Here is a 19,908-nt window from a genome sequence, read left to right on the forward strand (position 1 = left end):
GTAAATTTCAAATGGGCAAGTTTGTGGTGTGGGCAAAGACGTGGCCTTTGAAGACATTTTTGTTCTTTAAGCCCTTCTCTCAACGATGTTGTCTCATGGTTATTGGGCTGCAGTCAGCATCAGTAAGGGCCTTAATTTGGGTTGAGGATATGCCTCTGTCTTCTCGGACATCCTCCGGCTCAGTGCAGGGGAAATTTCTTTGGGTCTACCACTTGACTTTTTTGTCCCATAACGCTTAGGATCTTTTAAGAAATTTAATGACTGTGTTACTGCATCCAACTTCGGCAGCAATGATTCGTTGTAAAAGCCCTTGCCTGAGCAGCTCAACAATCCTGCCACGTTCAAAACGAGAAAGCCTTTTTGCCTTTGCCATCTAGAGATCTTGAGAGTGTTACAGGCTGAAGCAAAACTAAAGCAAAGCCAGTTTTGTAAAGAATTAAACTTTTTTAGGATCTGGTCCTATACTTTTGATCAGCTGATTTGAGTCTGTTTGAGTTTTAATACAATTTTCATTTAATTGCCTATTCTCAGTTTTTTATGTGTTGCACCTGTGTCTTCATTTGCCATTTCAAAGCAGTACTTACAACCTGGTTACGATACACCAGTGCAAATTGTGAATACTTGAAATGTTTCCCCGGGTCTTAAGATTTTGTTCATGAGTGTATCGTATGTAAGGGATGTTTTTGAGGAATTCTGTTCAATATCCTGAAAAAAACGTAGGGCTCTTCCTGAAAGAAGCTGTAAACACATGTTTTGGTCAATTTTAAATACGTTTCATGCATCCTCGCTCTAAATCCCATAAAAATGTATCCAAAAATACTTTAGAATTATTACAAATATTAATAATTCAATCATATAAAATAATCTCACTGACAAAAATATTAACATTGATGGGTTATGTTTGTGAATATGTATGGCTTCTCATAAAATAACAATAACATAGTTAACATGAAAAGTTAATTTGCAAGAACAGATGGACAAATTTTTGATTCACTGATATTAAAATGACATGAAACAAAAACTCTTATTTTATGGAATTATACAGAGTTTTTACAGAATTATTTTTACAGTGTAACACAACATTAATTAATTTTAAAACCTATAAGCTCAACACATGAAAGGTTATCTGTTTTTTGACCTTGCTCATTTATGGCATCTTTACCCAAAGTTTCCCTGCAACATTGCTCATAAAGTTGCCCTGTGGATCACCAGCATAAGGTATTTAAATGAATAGTTTAAATAAGCAAGACATTCGTAATGTGTACTGTTGGCGTTCCTCTAGGAGTTACTCTAGGTTGGGAACCATTATGTTAATATGAAAATATTACCATGGAAAGGGAAAAATTATGTTCTGTATAAATAAATTATATGAAAGTGTAAGATGCAGGAGAATCTTCTCTGAACTGAAATGTCACAGAGTCTCTGTTCTGTTTTTCTGTAGTTCTTACAGCCAGCCTCCGCCTATGCAGCAGCCTCCGCTCATGCAGCAGCCTCCACTCATGCAGCAGCCTCCACTCATGCAGCAGCCTCCACCAATGCACCAGCATCCACACATGCACCAACCTCCACCCATGCAGCAACCTCCACTTATGCAGCAGCCTCCACCCATGCAGCACAGCTCCATCCAGATCCCTGTAGGTCCACCACCACCCAAAGTGGTCAGCACAGCCACCATTATGCCTGCTTCCTACCCAGCTGGTCCAGGTAACCATTCCACATTGTATGGTGTAAAACTCATGTGCATGGGTCTATACATTCAGTGCTAATTCATGGACCTCTTTTAGCACCAGCTCCTCCAATGGTGCACAAGCCTGCCCCACCTCCACCTGCTCCTCCAGCAGCTCCAGCATCGTCTTCCAACAGGCCTCCCTGGGTTACTGATGATAACTTTGCTCAGAAATTTGACCCCAGCAAACCCACCCCCAACACGAATATCAAAGTGCAGCCTCTTCCCCAGGCGGCTCCACCACCACCATCTATTATCTCTAACCCGGTTCCTGCAGCACCAAGTCCTGCATTTAACCCCGCCCCTCCTCCCTTCAACCCTGCCCCCTTCCCACCGGTGGCTCGTGGAGTTGCTCAAAGGGCGGAGCGGTTTGCAGCTAGCAACAGGACACCTCTGTGTGCTACCTGCAACAATATCATCAGGTATTTACAATCATAAGACTTCATTTTTCACTTTGCTAGTATTGGTTTCTATTTTATTTTTGTTTAGTTTTGTTCTTAAATAAGGCAACTATTTTAATTGAAAAAAACTGTATTATATCTAGCACGTTTTCTGTTTTGTAGCAAGCAGATCTTGTCATAATAAGCAATATTTCCTGCATGCAAGGATTGCTAGTCTCACTCTCTCACTCGCTTTATCCTAAAGCCACTACTGTATGCTTAGTGTTGGGCCGGCGGTGTGAAGGAATTACACTTATTACTAAGCCTTACTTACATGCTATTTCAGACTGAGTATTCAGAGTGTCATGGTAAACAATATAGGGAGCCTGTCACAGGTTGCCATTGTTCAAAAATACCCCAATGTAAATATAAAAACAACTTCAGCTCTGTAAAGCAGGCTAGACAGAATAGAGCGTTATACTTGTGTTTTGATATTAAATTAAATAAAAAAATCTACATTATCAATGCTGTAAAAAATTCTTTATGAAATTGAAATCAGTCACATCAATCTTTTGCCGGAAGATTTCAGTGGCTAAACAACTCTTCCGTGCATATAACCCATTCGTAAAACAAAAAAGTCAACATCAACTTTGCATGACTAAAATAGTTTTAAAACTGAACATTACCTGTTTAAAAGAAATACTTCAGCCATGGTCCTCCTACCTCCAGCATGCAAAAGTAACTCCAATATTGATTTAGGATTTTATAAAGTTTCAATTCAGCGGTTTTTTTTTTTTTTTTTTGTTTTTTTTTACTGTTGTCACTTTCTAGTGTGTAAATGGGGTATCTGCCTGAACAGGGGTGTACAGATGTACAAATCTACATTTGTTGACAGAAAGTTTGGGCTAGTTATCAGAATTATAGGAATTATCGGTCTGACAAATTTGAGTTGAATGAACATATTTCAGTTTCATGCCTTACCTGGAATATAAAAATACATATAAATACATTTAGGTCATTCACTTTAATCATTACTATTGAAATGTGAAGAGACTTTCGATCAGCACAACAAAAATTGTTTCAACAATCACCTACTGCACCTTTTAAACAAGTAGTTTTATCTTAGTTAATAGTTAAATTAACAATATTTATTTATTTATTTATTCATTTAAAATAAAATTATAAAACTTTTTAAAATAATTTTTTCAAGCCTTAATAATTAATGAACAACTAAAATAAATAATGTAATTCATTCATTCATTTTCTTTTTGGCTTAGTCCTTTTATCAATCTGGGGTTACCACACCGGAATGAACCACCAACTTATCCAGCATATTTTTTACGCAGCGGATGCCCTTCCAGCTGCACTGGGAAACACCCATACACACTCATTCACACACATACACTACGGACAATTTAGCCTACCCAACTCACCTGTACCGCATGTCTTTGGACTGTGGGGGAAACCGGAGCACCCGGAGGAAACCCACGCGAACACGAGGAGAATATGCAAACTCCACACAGAAACGGCAACTATAATATAATAGTGCAACTTTTAAAATGTAAAAAATGTGTTAAAGCAAAAGCTTAAGATTTATTATGTTACAATTATTATGTTACAATTAAACAAAACAAAGAAAAATTGAGGAAAATTTTGTCAGTCAAGTATTTTTGTTTTTCTGTAGTGGCTTATATAATGGAAATTGTGTAAAAAAGGTTTACAAAACTGCTTTGATCATAAGTCATGTTTAAAGTTTCTCCAATGAGAAACAATATAATGAAATGAGCTGCTGCACATGTTGTTTATGTGGTGCATTTACATTATTGTCAGCCCAACTGGGCTTTTATGCATTTTATGCTATTACGCTAATATTACGTTTAGTAAAACCAGCTCATCGTTAGTTGTGAAATATGACTGAGCAAGACCAACAATATGTTCATTTAATTTTTTTTTAAATCAGTAATTCATTAACAAATGTTAATTAAGGTACATAATTGAATATATGATGGGAAATATCAATAACTTTAGTGCTTCTAAAAACATAAATCTTTTACAAGTGTGTTTTTGACTTCCCAGGGGACCATTCCTGGTGGCATTGGGTCGTTCCTGGCATCCAGAGGAGTTCAACTGCCATTACTGCCACACATCTCTGGCTGATGTCAGTTTTGTGGAGGAGCAGAATAATGTTTACTGTGAGAACTGCTATGAAGAGTTCTTCGCACCTACCTGTGCCCGCTGCAGCACCAAGATCATGGGAGTACGTCAGAGACCTATAAACTTTACCTCACACACACACACACAAATGTAAACACATTTCACAGTTACTGATGATTGGATCTGCTCAACATCTGCTCAACAGGAAGTGATGCATGCACTGCGGCAGACCTGGCACACCACATGCTTTGTGTGTGCGGCCTGTGGAAAGCCTTTTGGAAACAGCCTCTTCCATATGGAGGATGGTGAGCCGTACTGTGAGAAAGGTATGGGAGCCTCTGGCTATATCTAACATAAAATTGTATATAAGGTTAGTTTAGGGCTAAATCATTTTAGAAAATGACCAAATGACCAATATTAAGATTGCAATTGTGATTTAAAATGCAGTACATCTTCTGTTTTATTCAACAGATGATATAGTATCATAGTATGATAAGCATAGTATTAACGTGATGTGTTATTAATAACCTTATTTCTAAAATTAATATTTTATTTTTGGCCACGCAACATAAAAACATCATAATTGTTCTGCTTCAGTTTTAGTTTTATCAGTTATTTACCTAAATTAATTTGTAATAAAACAGGTTTACAGTTTTTTTAGGTTAAGTTTAGCTATGGTTACACCTTCCGCCCACACTTCCTCTGAGTTTTGAGCACTGAAAACAAAGTGTTTTGGAAATGCTGAAGAGACCATTTACATTTTAAAATGCTGTGTCACTGTGGATGGGGGAAAACTAGGACATCTGAAAATCTGATTGGGGCTTTTCTTGCACCCTTTTCTTTAAGTTCAGACTTCGCAAGTTTGATATGGAAAACAAACTCCCGAGGACACATCGGGTAAATCTTCATAGGAAACAGTGTAGGCTATTACATCATTCACATCACCCTGGCTATGTTGTTTCACTATTTTAACAATAAAATGAAAACATGATATGAGGAACTGCCTATTTTCATTCTGATATTAACTTAAAAGACACCAAAAATGTTAAGGCATAGTGTAGCTACATATTTACATGACTGTCATCTAGAGATCTGCGCGGGACTAAATTTTGAATCCCGCTCCCGCCCGCACCCGCAAGGTTTTAGCCCGAACCCGACTGCTCCCGCTTATATTAAGAATTTATTGTCCCGCTGCCCGACCCGCCCCGCCCCGTTTTCTGCCCGCAGCGCCCGATCCCGCTAAAGAGCGGGGGAGAACAAAACCAAAAATCCCCCAGCTATACAGTCCAGACAGCCAAGCTGTCTGTATAAACACACACACACACACACACACACACACACACACACACACACACACAGCACCAAGCACACACACACAGACAAATCTCTCTCTCTCTCATACGCGCGCACTAACACACACACAAGCACCAAGCAGACACACAGGCGTTTGCTGTTATATCAACTCAAAGGCTTGTAATACCATGTATCAAGTACCAATGTAATACCAAAAGGTTTTATATAAAGGTATATAAATACTGAGTCGCGCCAGCTCCGGGCCGCAGCGCACATTACTCTCGGGCCGATTCCAGCGCGGATGCGGCACCGTCGGCTCGCTTACGGAATCGGGCAGTGAGTCCACAAGCATCCGGAGTCCGGCAGCCGGAGCCGGGCTGAGTGGTAAGTCTCTGGCAGGCGAGAATCTAGCCGGAACTGGCCCGAGTGTATTTTGCTATCTGGGAAAGCTCTCTCTCTCTCTCTCTCTCTCATTCACGCGCGCGCGCACTAACATACACACACACACAAGCACCAAGCACACACACAGGCAAAGCTCTCTCTCTCTCTCTCTCTCTCTCATTCGCATAGCAATATCCGCGATATTGCTAGACAGCCCGCTCCCGTCCCAAATTAAACCCGTTACTGACCGCTCCCGCGATTTATTCGGAAATTTATTCCCACGCTGCAGAAATCTGGTCGGGTCCTGCGGCGCCCGCGGGAAAGCCGCGGGAATGCAGACCTCTACTGTCATCTTCACGGTATATATATTTATAAAATGAATCTGATAACATAGCTGCCTCCTTTCATTAAAGTATGAAACATACCCTGTCTCTTTTGCTGAATATCAATTTTAACAATCAATAATAGCCATTATAAAAATAGAATGTACAATAAATTTATACAATATAGAAAATAAAGGCAAGCAAACAGTCAAATAGGCCTATTAACTTATCTTTGCGCTCAGCCAAAACATGTTACCTGAGAACAATAATAGGGTCAAAAGACCAAAGAGTCGTTTGATGAATTAAGATAAGATAAATTAAATATCACGTTTAACAACTATACTAAGACGAAATCCAGCAGAAGATCCTTAGTGAACTGTCCGACATGCGCTGCTCTCATCTCGGGGGTTGCCTGCAAAACCCCCATTGACTTCCTCAAGCTCAGATGCGCGCATATGCTGTAGCACATGCCAGAGTTTGTGTGTGGTCACGTGATGTGCATTTTCAGCGGTGTAGTGTGGACAGAGAGCTGTTCAGAAATGCTGGGTGAAACACCAGTGTGGACTTGGACCATTTTAAAACTAAAGCGTATTAGTATGCACAGAACCTTATTCTTATTAAATATTATTAACAAGGACTATCACTTCGCAACGTTTTACATGAGCAGTAATTCATTTCATTAATAATATGTGCAAGTAAAAACAGAAGAATACTGCGGGCTCAGGAGAGCTCCAGTCACAGCCAATTCACCTGTGCTATTTAGAGCAAAAGTCCAAGAGAAATCAAATGTGCGTTTAAGGGCAACTTCATTACCATGCATATTCATAGTGACTTATTTTATTTTATTTGTTTGACATACAACTATTTGTAAATCTGAATGTGCTCAGTAAAATGTAAATAATGAATTGCCTTTAAAATTGCCCAAATTATGTTTGTAGCAATGTATATTACTAAACAAAATTTTAGTTTTAACATATTTACACTGAAAAAAATGATTCATTGGATTTACTTAATTTTTTTAAGGCAAGCTGTTGCAAATAATTGAATTGGGTTAAGTTTAAGCAAACAATTTTAGTTGGATTTACTCAATTTATATGTGTTGGATTTAAACAATCAAATTAGGTTGGATTAACTCAATTTATATGTGTTGGATTTAAACAATCAAATTAGGTTGGATTAACTCAATTTATATGTGTTGGATTTAAACAATCAAATTAGGTTGGATTAACTCAATTTATATGTGTTGGATTTAAACAATCAAATTAGGTTGGATTAACTCAATTTATATGTGTTGGATTTAAACAATCAAAATAAGTTGGATTTAATCAATTATATTTAGTTACATTTATCCAATGAAATTTATTAGTTCACTATAATTTAATTATGTTATTCCTACTTACATCTATTTATTTTTGATGTCTAAAATGATCATTAAACTGCTTGCAAATACACTTTGAAATGACAATTGACCACATTTTTTTTTTATTAATTTTAATGAATTTTTAAGATGCATTTTTTAACAAAACATAAATCATTGCCTATAAATGCTTTAGCAGCACACCATAAAACAATAAACAGTTTGTACAGCACATTTAAATTAAACCAACACATAAAAGAAAACTGTATGAAGTCTTGGAGCAAACTGCAATTCTTATGAAACACACACACACACACACCCCAATACACAAAATAATCAACTAATTAACTTTAAAAAAATTAACTCATTAACAGATTGAGCAACTACAAGTTGTATGAAATGGAATAAATACAAAGTTTATAAAATGCACATGCTCTCATACACACACACATACACACACACACACACCATTTAAAACAAGTTCCTACAGCAAATTAATTTTGCACACAAAGAAAACTTAATTCACTTATTAAACAATTCCTACTCTAAACTGCAATTTGTATATGATATACATATGGTTGTTGAGCATTTATCAACACTTCAATGCTTAAAATTACAGCATCGCACTGTTTTCCAGTATGAGAACCTTTAAGGAGAGCTTGTCAGTTTATTTGCACAAGTACTTTTTGGGCAAACTCGTAATAGTATTTGAGTTCTTTTGGGTAGGCCAAATCAAGCACATAAATTGCCCCCAACATCAGTGCACAGGCTTGTGCAACAGATTTTATCTGTTCAAGAATCACTGTTCCATCCACAACGATGCCAATGTCCTCATAATCTCCTCTTTCCTTTTGATGACACATATGGCCATGGCGGTGTTTGTCAGGTCCTTCAAAAATTCTTCTTTTTGGTTGCCCTATATTTAAATAAAAAGAAACCATTATTAGACATTGTTTTTGAAACATATTTTGTAAAAAGTCAGAAGAAATCAAATGTAAATAAAACCAAAACCTTAACAGCCCTCCCCACACCCACATTGATACCTGTGAAATATTATAACAATCATTTATGATTGCATACTGGCGAACATATATTTGTGCATGATCTGCAAGTACGACTTCTTCACAATTATTTACAGGGTTTATTCAGGTTTTATCAAGGTAAATTTAAGATCTTTTAAGACCAACTAAAAAGAATTTTGGAAAAAATAATTGAAAGGCAAACAATACAGCAATATGATGAAAACTAAATATAATGTCAAGGAAGCATTTTTGCATTATTATTTAAATAATATTACACAAGGTTTAAGGCCTGAAAACCACAGATTTGGCCACTTGAATGTGGAAATAACTTCTGATCATACCCACTGTATATCAATATACCTGGTCATAATCAGAGATGTATAAAGTACTAGAGACCCGTACTTAAGTAAAAGTACAAGTGCTCTATCAAAAAGTGACTTGAGTAGAAGTAGAAGTGCTCTTTAATCACCATACTTAAGTGGAAGTACTAAAGTATTCAACATTTTTAGTACTTAAGTATTGCAAGTAGTTTATTTCAAAATTTACTACTCAAGTACTGAAAGTAAAAGTACAAGTAGTGTAATGTAGTTATTAAAGAAGGCAGTCAAAAGACATATTGTTTTGTTTATTTTAAATTTCTTTGGGGCACTTGATTAAGCAGGATGAAAAGAAACATGGCTTATGATACTGTTTTTCTCTGTAAATAATTTCTATGGTACAAGAACTCACAATGTCAGGCTCTTTTACCAGAAAATCACTTCACTGATGAGATAATTCAGCATGTTCATTCATACTCTCTCTCTCTCTCTCTCTTTTACACACACATACACGCACACACCTAAATGTACACTCTCACACATTCATACACTCTCACACACAGTTCTCTCTCTATCTCTCTCTCACACACACACGCACACACGCACACACACACACACACACACACACACACACACACACACACACACACACACATTTTTGTGAATTGTGGGGACATTACATAGGTTACAATTGTTTTTATACTCTACAAACTATACTTTTGAATGCTCTAACCCCAAATCCAATCTCTAAACCCAACCCTTACAGGAAATTATGTGTAGTTTTACTTTCTGAAAGTAAAAAAATATTTAGTGTGATTGAATTTTATACATAATGTACACATAATTCACCATCTCCTCCTAACATCTGTGTAATACCGATGTTGTTATACATATACATGGGCACACACACACACAAACACGAAAATACACTCTTTTACACTCTCATACACTCTCTCTCTCTCACACACACACACACAGACGCACACACAGGTACAATCACACTGTTTCTCTCGTACATGCATTATTCACTCACACACACTCACACTTTGGTAGTTTTGAAGTTTAATTGGTTAATACCACAATAAACAGGAGTTTTGTCTTCTGGAAGCAGTCGTGAAACTAAACTAAACAAGCAAACTAAATCCTGTTGCACTAATTCACTTGATTTTGATTTTATTGTAAAAAAAAAAAGAAAAGAAAAACAGGAAAGTGTGTATTGTACTGTGTTAAAAGAAAATCTAAAATACTTTATGGCTTATGGCTATGGTTTAGTATTAATTTTTTTTAATTTTGATTATGTTTTTAATTCAATTGGTCTGGCACTTCATATGTTCTGTAGTATATTTATTAATTCTGGTACTTTTACCATAAACCAACTTCTTAACCAGTTGGTAGAGGCTGATATTTTAGAAATTATGGGATGTGTTGAGAAAAAAATGCATTGACTGTGTTAAATAGCGACATTATGAGTTAAGAAATGCAATAAAAAAATCTATTGCTTTTGTCTTGGTGTGACAGTTATAGGGTTATTTTTAATACAATTTTGTTCTTTAATACAGCAGTCAGATATATGAACCCTACTCATAATTTGACCTGCTTAAAGAAAGCACTCTTTCTGAATGTATCAAACAAAACTCATGCACAGAAGACAGCATGAGCATTTACAGCTAATAAACTCATGTCAATATTATACCGCCTGCTTTTTGAGCGCTGACAGGCGAGGTCTTATGATGATTGGTTATTATCTTCATCTGCTCAACAGAAAGGGCTTTAGAAATTAAGCGCTGTTCACCCATGGCGGGAAGAATACGCGATTATCACAGGTAATAGACAAAGTGGAGAAAACTTGAACATCAGGCACGCTCGTGTCTGGATGGATCGACAGCTTTAACAGCCAAGAAAAGAGGGAAAGTTACCTTACAAACAGGCCAGTGGGTCAAATGTCCAAAGTGAGAAAGAGAGAGGCAGAGGTGAAGTTTTACAACATTTCTCCCTAATAGTAAATTAGCGGCTCGTGTGCCGCCTTCACTCGCGCCTCCGTCCTCCGCCATAGTATTGCGACATCGCGCATAGGAGATAAATGACGTCATCACGTAATCACCGGTTATGACCTATTATTGAACTGATATCGATCATTTTGACACCCCTAGTAACGAGTAACGATGCAGCACATAAAAAATCTATCGGAGTAAAAGTATTAAACTCATGGAAAATATGTACTTAAGTAAAAGTGGAAGTAGGAGAAAAAAATAATACTCCAGTAAAGTACAGATACTGCCTTTTAGTACTTAAGTACAGTAGTGAAGTAGTTCTACTTCGTTACTATACATCTCTGGTCATAATTGTTCACCTTAACCCTTCTGTATTATTTATATTTACTACCCTTTCCTTATGTTAGTTGCTGTTTTTTTTGCCCCATTGACTTCCATTATAAATTTTTTTGGATGCAAATCCATGACAGCATGTAATCACGCATTGTTGCTGGTTTTCTTCCCTTTTCGGTAAATGTATATTTTGTCATTTTTACTGTTGATGATCAGTTGACAAGCATAACCATTTAGATAGTCCTGTGCAAAAAAGTTTCTGGCTTTTATAAGGAGTTCTTTGGAGTATAAACAGTAAATGATAGTGTGTGTGTGTGTGTGTGTGTGTGTGTGTGTGTGTGTGTGTGTGTGTGTGTGTGTGCATAAATACACTTACTATGTTTACTATATGTCTGAAAAAATGCAAATAAGCAACTCTCAAAACAATGTTTGCAAAAGTCTCACACACACACGTGCACACACACTATACTCCGTAAACCTCTATATAAAAACCAGAAACCTTTGCAATGTTTTGCTCTGCAACTGATGATCAATTATAAAAATTACAAATTTTACCTTTTCCTAACAAGAAAAACCATTAAAGATCGAAAATATTTAATATACTGTCATGACCTTGCAATTAAAGAACATTGTTATAATGGAAGTCAATGAGACAAAATCAGCCCCAAACATAACATAAGAGTAATACATTTGCCCAGAGTGTATTGTTGAGGTTTTTGAAAATTTAAAAGCATTTTCCCAAAATATGAGTAAAAATAACATGTCACCAAAAATCATTTTATGAGCTCAAACAAAGAAATCTGTCCCCAAATGAATATCCTCAACAGCACACAAGGCTTAAGAATAATAGTGCACAAGTAAAAAAAACATCAGCGAATGAAATTCAGTAGAAATGTCACACCTTGATGCAAAATTTAAGACCTCTCAAATTTAAGACTTTTTATGACCTTAAATTTTAAAAATCTAATTTAATACTTAAGACTTTTCAAAGACCCACAGGACCTCTGCAAATAATAAAAAAGTACAATGATAATAAAACAAATTTAATTGGACAAATTAATAGACGTATATTTATTTAATTAGTATTTTTACGTGTCATTAATTAAACCAAAATAATTTAAATAAATTAAGTATATTTTAAATGTATAAGTAAATATACAAATTTAAAACTTGAATTCATACTTTAAAAAAGTGTCATGTTTCATTATTAGATTAAACATTTTCGAAGAATTATTCAGCAATACATTTTTGATTGTTAGTACGGCCACCCATTGACCTAAAAATGTAATTCAAGTCAAGTTGCTTTTAAACAGTAATTTTAATCTTAACATAAACATAAATTCTCTTTTTTGGAAAAAAGTGGTTTACTTGTACTTTTGTGACTATTTGTTTGTAATTTAGAAATAATAATACTGTATAGAACGACTAAAACAGGGGTGTCCAAACTCCTTCTTGGAGGGCCAGTGTTCTGCCGATTTTAGCTCATCCTTGCAGGTGTGTTGAGGCAAGATAGTTTCTAGATCACCTAGTAAGAGCTTGATTAGCTAGCATAGGTGTGTCTAATTGGAATTGGAACTAAACTTAGCAGGACACAGGCCCTCTAGGACCAAGCTTGGACACCCCTGGACTAAACAATGAATATCTCTGGGGTCAAACACAGATCTGAACCCAATGCTGAGAACGTCAAAGGATTAAGAAACATATGCAACTTTTAATCATTTTGTATTTTTAGGCATACTAATATTAGGCACATATATTGCGATTTTCAAAAAGTATTACATCGCTTTGTAAATGTTTATTATTACCATTTGTTGAGTCTCCCAATACTATTTGATATAGTCAAGCAATGTGATGTCACACTCAACAAGCTGATAGTTTTCTCACGGTTCAATAACAGTGTGTATTACCGTTACAATGCGAGAGTTTGAGGCAAAAGATAATAGGTTGCTCTTACGCGTGTAGTGACCAATGGCATTTTTTTTTACTTCATTTACAAATATATGTAAATAAAAAGCATTTGAAAAAAGAAAAAAGCCATTGACATATACAGTGAAAAAACTATTTTCAAATTCTTTAAAATTATTAATTAATTTTGTTTTTGAGATATTAAAATATTTTGTTCATTGTTCTATTCATACTTTTGCATTGAATTAGTATGCAACTTACTTGCACGAATCTAGCAAGTGTTTGTGCAGCGCAATGTGATTTGAATAGACCATAATGTGTTCAACATTAGGTTCACCTATTAATTCAAATATGGCACTCAAAAAAGTTTCCGTTTGTCTCATTGGCCACTGTAACCCCACCCTCAGCCTCTGAACAAAGCAGTTCTTTCTTATAGCCCAGGTGCAAGCACTAGTACTATGATGCACTCACCATGTATTCTTTCACCAGGCATGCCTCATCCTCACCAAGGTAAGTAAAGAGAGCTTGAAGAATAGACGCTCTTTTGAGATGGACATCGGTTGTCTGTAAATAATACAAATTTGATTAGTTAAATACATAAATGATAAATTGGAAACATTAAGAAATGTATTAGATTAGATTAAACTTTGTCATTACACATGTACAAGTACAATGCAACGAAAATCAGTTTAGGTCTAACCAGCAGTGCAATAGCAGCAAGTGCAGTATACAGGTATAAGTTATAAAGTGCAGATATAGAAAAACTTTAGTGATATTTACAGATGGACGTACTATCAACATTATATACATGTTGTATTAGCTATGAACAGAGATTTAAAATAAATTATTATATGTACAGGTTGCTATTAATAATCAGAAGTGTACAGATAGATAAACAATTACAAGTGTACAGTATACAGTATGTACAGTTCAAATGAATGAATCAGTCTAATGTAGTGCAATGAATGTGTAATTTTTAAATGTGCAAATGTTAAATAGTGCAATGATAATGAGGAGTATAAGTTCTGAGGACAGTTGGGGTGTATTAGGAGGGCAAAATAATTAGTGGGGGATAGAGTTGAAAAAGGGACAGCTCTGAGGAAAGTGCTGTTCCTTAAGGCTGATTTATACTTCTGCATCAAACGCACGCGTATGCTACGGCGCTGACGCATAGCTCTTCGCCGTGGCCGTCGCTGACGTGCACCTCTCAAAAAATGTAACTACACATCGCAATGACGCGTAGCGCAAGCTCTGTGATTGGTCGACTTGGTAGTGGCCAACTGGACAGATAATGTATCTCCTCCCTGTAGGCCGTCTCATCATTATTGCTGATTAGACCAATCACAGTGGTGCCATCTGCAAATTTGATGATGTTGGATCTATTCACAGGCCTACAGTTGATAGTAAAAAAAGAAGTAGAGGAAGAGGCTCAGCACACAGCCCTGTGGTACACCAGGGTTAAGTGTGACGATGGTGGAGCAGATGTGGCCTGATCTAACATTCTGAGGTCTTTTAGTCCGAAAGTCTATAATCCAGTTGCAGAGAGAAGAGTCGATATCCAGGTCTCTAAGTGTAATCATTAACTAATGCAGAGTTCAGACTGCATGATTTTGAAAGTAGTCGTGTCATAGATGTTTTCACACTGCGTGACTATCTGGGCTAGCGTTTTGTTGCTGCTTTATTTTCACTGCAAGATGGATCGGCGACAGGGACTTGAACATTGCATGACTTTACAATAGGAAGAATCGCCGACAACTTCGTCTAAACTACATCTCACAACCCAAAAACCATCTGTTTGACCAGGCTGTGGATTAATGCTAATATTGCAAATAATGTTAAATTTCTTACACAGACCAATTGTTTTACTTTACAGGACCTTCATCAGGAGCTATGGCTTTAGATTTGGACTTTATTCTTAAACTGAAAAACCCATCCCCATTCGCTGCCATTATTTGAATCACCATGTACCACAGATTCAGCTAAAAATCATCAGTAGTGTTATATTAACATTAAGTTAAATAAATATTAATTTATTTTCTTCTCGGCTTAATCCCTTTATTAATCTGGGGTCGCCACAGTGAAATGAACCGCCAACTTATCCAGCATGTTTTACACAGCGGATGCCCTTCCAGCTGCAACCCATCACTGGGAAACATCCATACACTTTCATTTACACACATAGACTACGACAATTTAACTTACCCAATTGCCCTATAGCGCATGTCTTTGGACTTGTGGGGGAAACCGGAGCACCCGGAGGAAACCCATGCGAACGCGGGGAGAACATGCAGACTCCACACAGAAATGCCAACTGATCCAGTCGAGAATCGAACTAGCGACCTTCTTGCTGTGAGGTGAGAGCGCTACCCACAGCGCCACCTGTTAAATAAATATATATTTAAAAAAAAAAAAGAATTAATAACTGAAACCAGCTCAAATGTTATCGATTATTTATGTCATATGCCATGTCCCGAATAAAACACGTTACCGTAATGCACAATTGTTAGTCATTTGAGACTCCTTTATTACAGCACTCCCACAAGTTTCTCTCTTGCTTTCACAAATAAAATTATACATATTTAATGTATATCCATTAATAATAGCCTATCTAAGTTTTGCCCAGCTAGCGAAACCTGCAGGTAAAGGTAGCCTATAAGCATATTTTTTTCAGTGCATGCATTGATTGCATTGTCTAATACATAGAATATAAGTATGTTTGTGGCATGATAAGCATGGACATGAGCATTATTCAGAACATAGCCTATATATTTATTTTTAAAATGTTATATTTATTTAGAAATTAAAACTATATTAATTTTCAACTTGCAGTAATAATCTAAACATTAAACTTTGTCTCGATGTTGTGCATTTATTATCTTTTAACACACCTAAATCTGACGATTGTCCCTTACATGTATATTACATTTATAATGATACTCAAATTTATTTAATCAACTGACTGTTTACTTGTGAATAGTTTGTTTAGTTACACTATATTTAAAGTGATTTCTTTTTTCGACTACCTTGTAATTTGACATGTTCAGCCAAAATAAAGACATGTAAAGGCTGATTTATACTTCTGCGTCAAATGCACGTGTATGGTCCGACGCAGCCTGCGTGCAGTCGAATAGCCCTTGCCGTGGCGCATCTCTCCAAAAATGTAACTACACATCGCAACAACACGTAGCGCACGCCCTATTAGTGGGCTTGGTAGCGCTTACGCGTGTGGGCGGGGTTGAGAGCCACGCCAACCCATTGGAGCGAGTGTTTACAAGTGTAGAGTCCCATGAAATAGCTCGAGGTGGAAACTGTTGCTTTGTGTTTACCTTATGATTAAAGTTGTTGCATGACCGCCGGCTCCCGCCTCAGAATGAGCGAGTTTTATTTTCTTGTTCATTAAGGTAGTGTTCAGAAAAAACAAAACCCAAGCGAAGAAACTCCATACAGAGGGAACATATAAACCTACTGCTTTTGTAAGTGTTATTGTAGAACAACACAAACAGCGCGCACAAGTATAAGTGCTCAGCTGCACGCAGGGCAGGCGCCGTAGGTCACGCCAATCACTCAACGCAGAAGTACAAACCAGGCTTAAGGCCGAATGTGCATTGTGCAATTTTGAGCCAAATTCTGATGCAACTCTTCTTTGAATCAAATTAAATTTCAACTTCAATATTTGCTGTGCTGTGTTGTGTTGATGCAATGTACAAGAGGAACAAAGAGGTGAATAACCTCTCTTGGTCGGCAATCAGATAGTCAAATCATTTTATGTCAGGTCAGACATTTTGGTCGGCCCTATTGAGAGAATCACGGAGTTGAATCAAAGTTGTGCTCTTACTGCACCCTAGTACCGTGAAAACTAGGGAAGCAACAATAACATTTACTTATTCTTCAATTGTCACAAACCTGTTTGAGTTTCTTTGTTCTGATAAACACAACATAAGATCATTTGAAAAATGATGAAAACCGGTAACCATTGACTTCCATAATATGTTTTTCCTACTATGAATGTCAATGATTACAGGTTTCTAACACTCTTCAAAATATTTTATCTTGTGTTCAACAGATAAAAAAAAACTCAAAGGTTTGGGACCATGGAAACATGGTGAGTGAATAGTGAGTAAATTTCCTTTTTTGGGACTATTTAGATTTTTCAGAGCAACATATTCAGTTAAGAAACTGTTTACTGTAATGTGCAGTGATAAATGTTTTGCAGTTACTTACCATAAAAAGTTGATGGAAAATTCCAACTGCAGTACTGGACAGAAAATGTGTTTAAACCCCTGACCAAGGAACTCAGCAAAGGAAACTTGTTGTACAGTACCTCAAATGAAAGGAAGCACATGATTATCATTTAGGTTCAAAATTCAGCACAAGTAACAACATGACCAACTTCTTAATCAACATATTGTTTACCGATTAATTATATTAGGCAACATTTTGATAAATTACTTATTGAACAAATTGCTGAACGTGATTAATATGATTAGTTAGGGTTATTTTTTTATACCAACACCAATAAGGTTAGCAAGAACTTTTTCTTCAGTTCAACATTAAATATTTTAGCTGAATTTTCTTTAATGTTTTACTGAAGAAAGAAAGTCTGTGGGTGAGTAAACTAACGTTAATGGGGAATTTTTGGGTTTACCCCTTCAAAGTCAGATTTTTTTTTTAAATCAGTGATCGTCACTGCCTGATTGATACGATATAAAGTGGGTCTCAGACCAGACAAAGCACTGCATTAAATTCCATTCTTCAACGCTATGTCTTGAAAATATGTACATTTATTTTAACCACAGTATTTTCCATGAAGTTCTAGCACTCGTCTGCATGTGTTTTACGTTTGAACAACTAAAGGAATGCTTCAGCTTATCTAAATGATATTATTTTAATTAAATTACATTATCATTGATGTAAAAGGCACTTTATGAAAATGGAAAAAGTCACATTAAGTTAACCTTGCGCTGGACGTTTATCGGTGGCTGACAAACACTTGCTGTGAATCTAAGTTAGCCCATTAACAGCATTATAACCCCAAAGACATAATTACAGCATCTCACGTAAAAAAATACAGAACTGTATAAATGGACGCCCTTTACGTTAAAAGTTAATGTTACGCCAGTATGGGCACACATTCGGCAACCTCCTAAGACAGTCAGTAGTGCCCTAACGCCAGACCAAATCGTTCTAAAACAAAATCAGAATGGTACTGTCCGTTCACAACTATCTAAACGCATGTTTAATGTTAACCATAGTAAAAGCCACGGTAAATTCACAAAGGACTGAGCTAACGTTAACGTTAGCAACGAAACTTTTTTCGTTTGGAATGGCGGATCACGGACACCGTCGTCACATCAAAGAAAATGCTTATTCTCTTGAAAATAGCCATTTACATCATTAAAAACATTATATATCAAGTCTACATAACTACATTCTTGCTAAAAAGAATCTTAAATATATTCTGCGACATAAAAGCGAGATTTGTCAAACCGTGTGTAACGTTAACTGTTAGCTTAACTTGCGAGCGCGCTCGACGGCTGGTCGCTGTGAAATTTAAAAACGACCAAAATAGACAGTCCGAACGAGAGACCATTTTATGCGTCTATGTTACCCACAAAGTTTTTTCTGTAATAAACAGTCTGGTACAATATAAAATGTGACTTACTGTGCAAATGGATGTACAGAAATCCGGCTCTGGCGTCTTGCTTCCATCTGACTGGATTCTGTAAAACTTCCTTTGGCTTTGGCGCCGAGGCAACGGAACATAACGCGCATGCGCACAAAGCTAACATAATTTTTTCTAATAGAATTTAATTAATTAATTTAGATTGGTTCAAAACACATCTAATTCACTTAAATCCTATTAAAAATAATTTAATAAAATCAACAACTAAATTAAATTGTTTAAAATAAACTAAATTGAATTATGTTTAATTTAATAGAGGCCTAAATCATTTTTTTCAGTGTACAGTTGGTGACGCAGTGACGCAGTAGGTAGTGCTGTCGCCTCACAGAAAGAAGGTCGCTGGGTCGCTGGTTCGAGCCTCGGCTTAGTTGGCGTTTCTGTGTGGAGTTTGCATGTTCTCCCTGCATTCGTGTGGGTTTCCTCCGGGCGCTCGGTTTCCCCCACAGTCCAAAGACATGCGGTACAGGTGAATTGGGTAAGCTAAATTGTCCATAGTGTATGAGTGTGTGTGTATGTGTGTGTGGATGTTTCCCAAAGATGGGTTGCAGCTGGAAGGGCATCCGCTGCATAAAAACTTGCTGGATAAGTTGGCGGTTCATTCCGCTGTAGTGACCCCGGATTAAAAAGGGACTAAGCCGACAAGAAAATGAATGAATGAATATTTACAGTTGGAAATTCACAAATTATTTTCATGGAATATGATTTTTTACTTAAGTCTAATAATTTTTTACATAAAACCTCAAAACATTTTGCAATTCTGACTGTGCCTCACACAGGTGAGTGGGCTTGACAAACCACCTGTAGAAAACACACTCTTTAATTTCTGGAAATTTTCCAGACCCTTGCACCAGTTTGCTCATTTGCACCAGACTCTTTCTTACAATCACTCAATATCGCCTAACTAACACATAGTACATTTCTGAGTGTGCTCCACAGAGGTGAGTGGGCTTGACAAACCACTAATAAGACTGCAAGACTATAAGTTTTGTTGTCCAGGGTCACATATATTATATTATATTATATTATATTATATTATATTATAT

At 36.5% G+C, this 19,908-nt stretch overlaps 1 protein-coding gene and 1 long non-coding RNA gene across 16 annotated transcripts in view; one reads left to right on the forward strand and one right to left on the reverse strand.

Annotated features, from left to right (window-relative positions):
- The window catches only part of ldb3a (LIM domain binding 3a), an 86,382-nt gene that overhangs the window by 64,020 nt on the left and 2,454 nt on the right, over nucleotides 1-19,908 (forward strand). For all 14 annotated transcript variants that reach the window (XM_068212948.2, XM_073920000.1, XM_073920003.1 and 11 more), the window contains 4 exon segments: nucleotides 1,442-1,704; nucleotides 1,785-2,148; nucleotides 4,183-4,363; nucleotides 4,466-4,586. In XM_068212948.2, the coding sequence (XP_068069049.2) occupies nucleotides 1,442-1,704; nucleotides 1,785-2,148; nucleotides 4,183-4,363; nucleotides 4,466-4,586 (929 nt within the window).
- Nucleotides 7,717-18,918, reverse strand: LOC110438975 (uncharacterized). Of its 2 annotated transcripts, XR_011009973.2 has the most exons (5): nucleotides 18,845-18,918; nucleotides 17,404-17,503; nucleotides 15,385-15,561; nucleotides 13,654-13,746; nucleotides 7,717-8,530 (listed from the first exon to the last, which is right to left on the reverse strand). It is a non-coding gene; the product is annotated as an uncharacterized lncRNA (long non-coding RNA). The 2 variants fall into 2 exon arrangements; XR_012389292.1 differs by lacking the exon at nucleotides 15,385-15,561 and having other exon boundaries at nucleotides 7,751-8,530.

This window comes from Danio rerio, chromosome 13, assembly GCF_049306965.1.
Source record: "Danio rerio strain Tuebingen ecotype United States chromosome 13, GRCz12tu, whole genome shotgun sequence".
In the NCBI taxonomy this organism is placed as follows: Eukaryota; Metazoa; Chordata; class Actinopteri; order Cypriniformes; family Danionidae; genus Danio; species Danio rerio.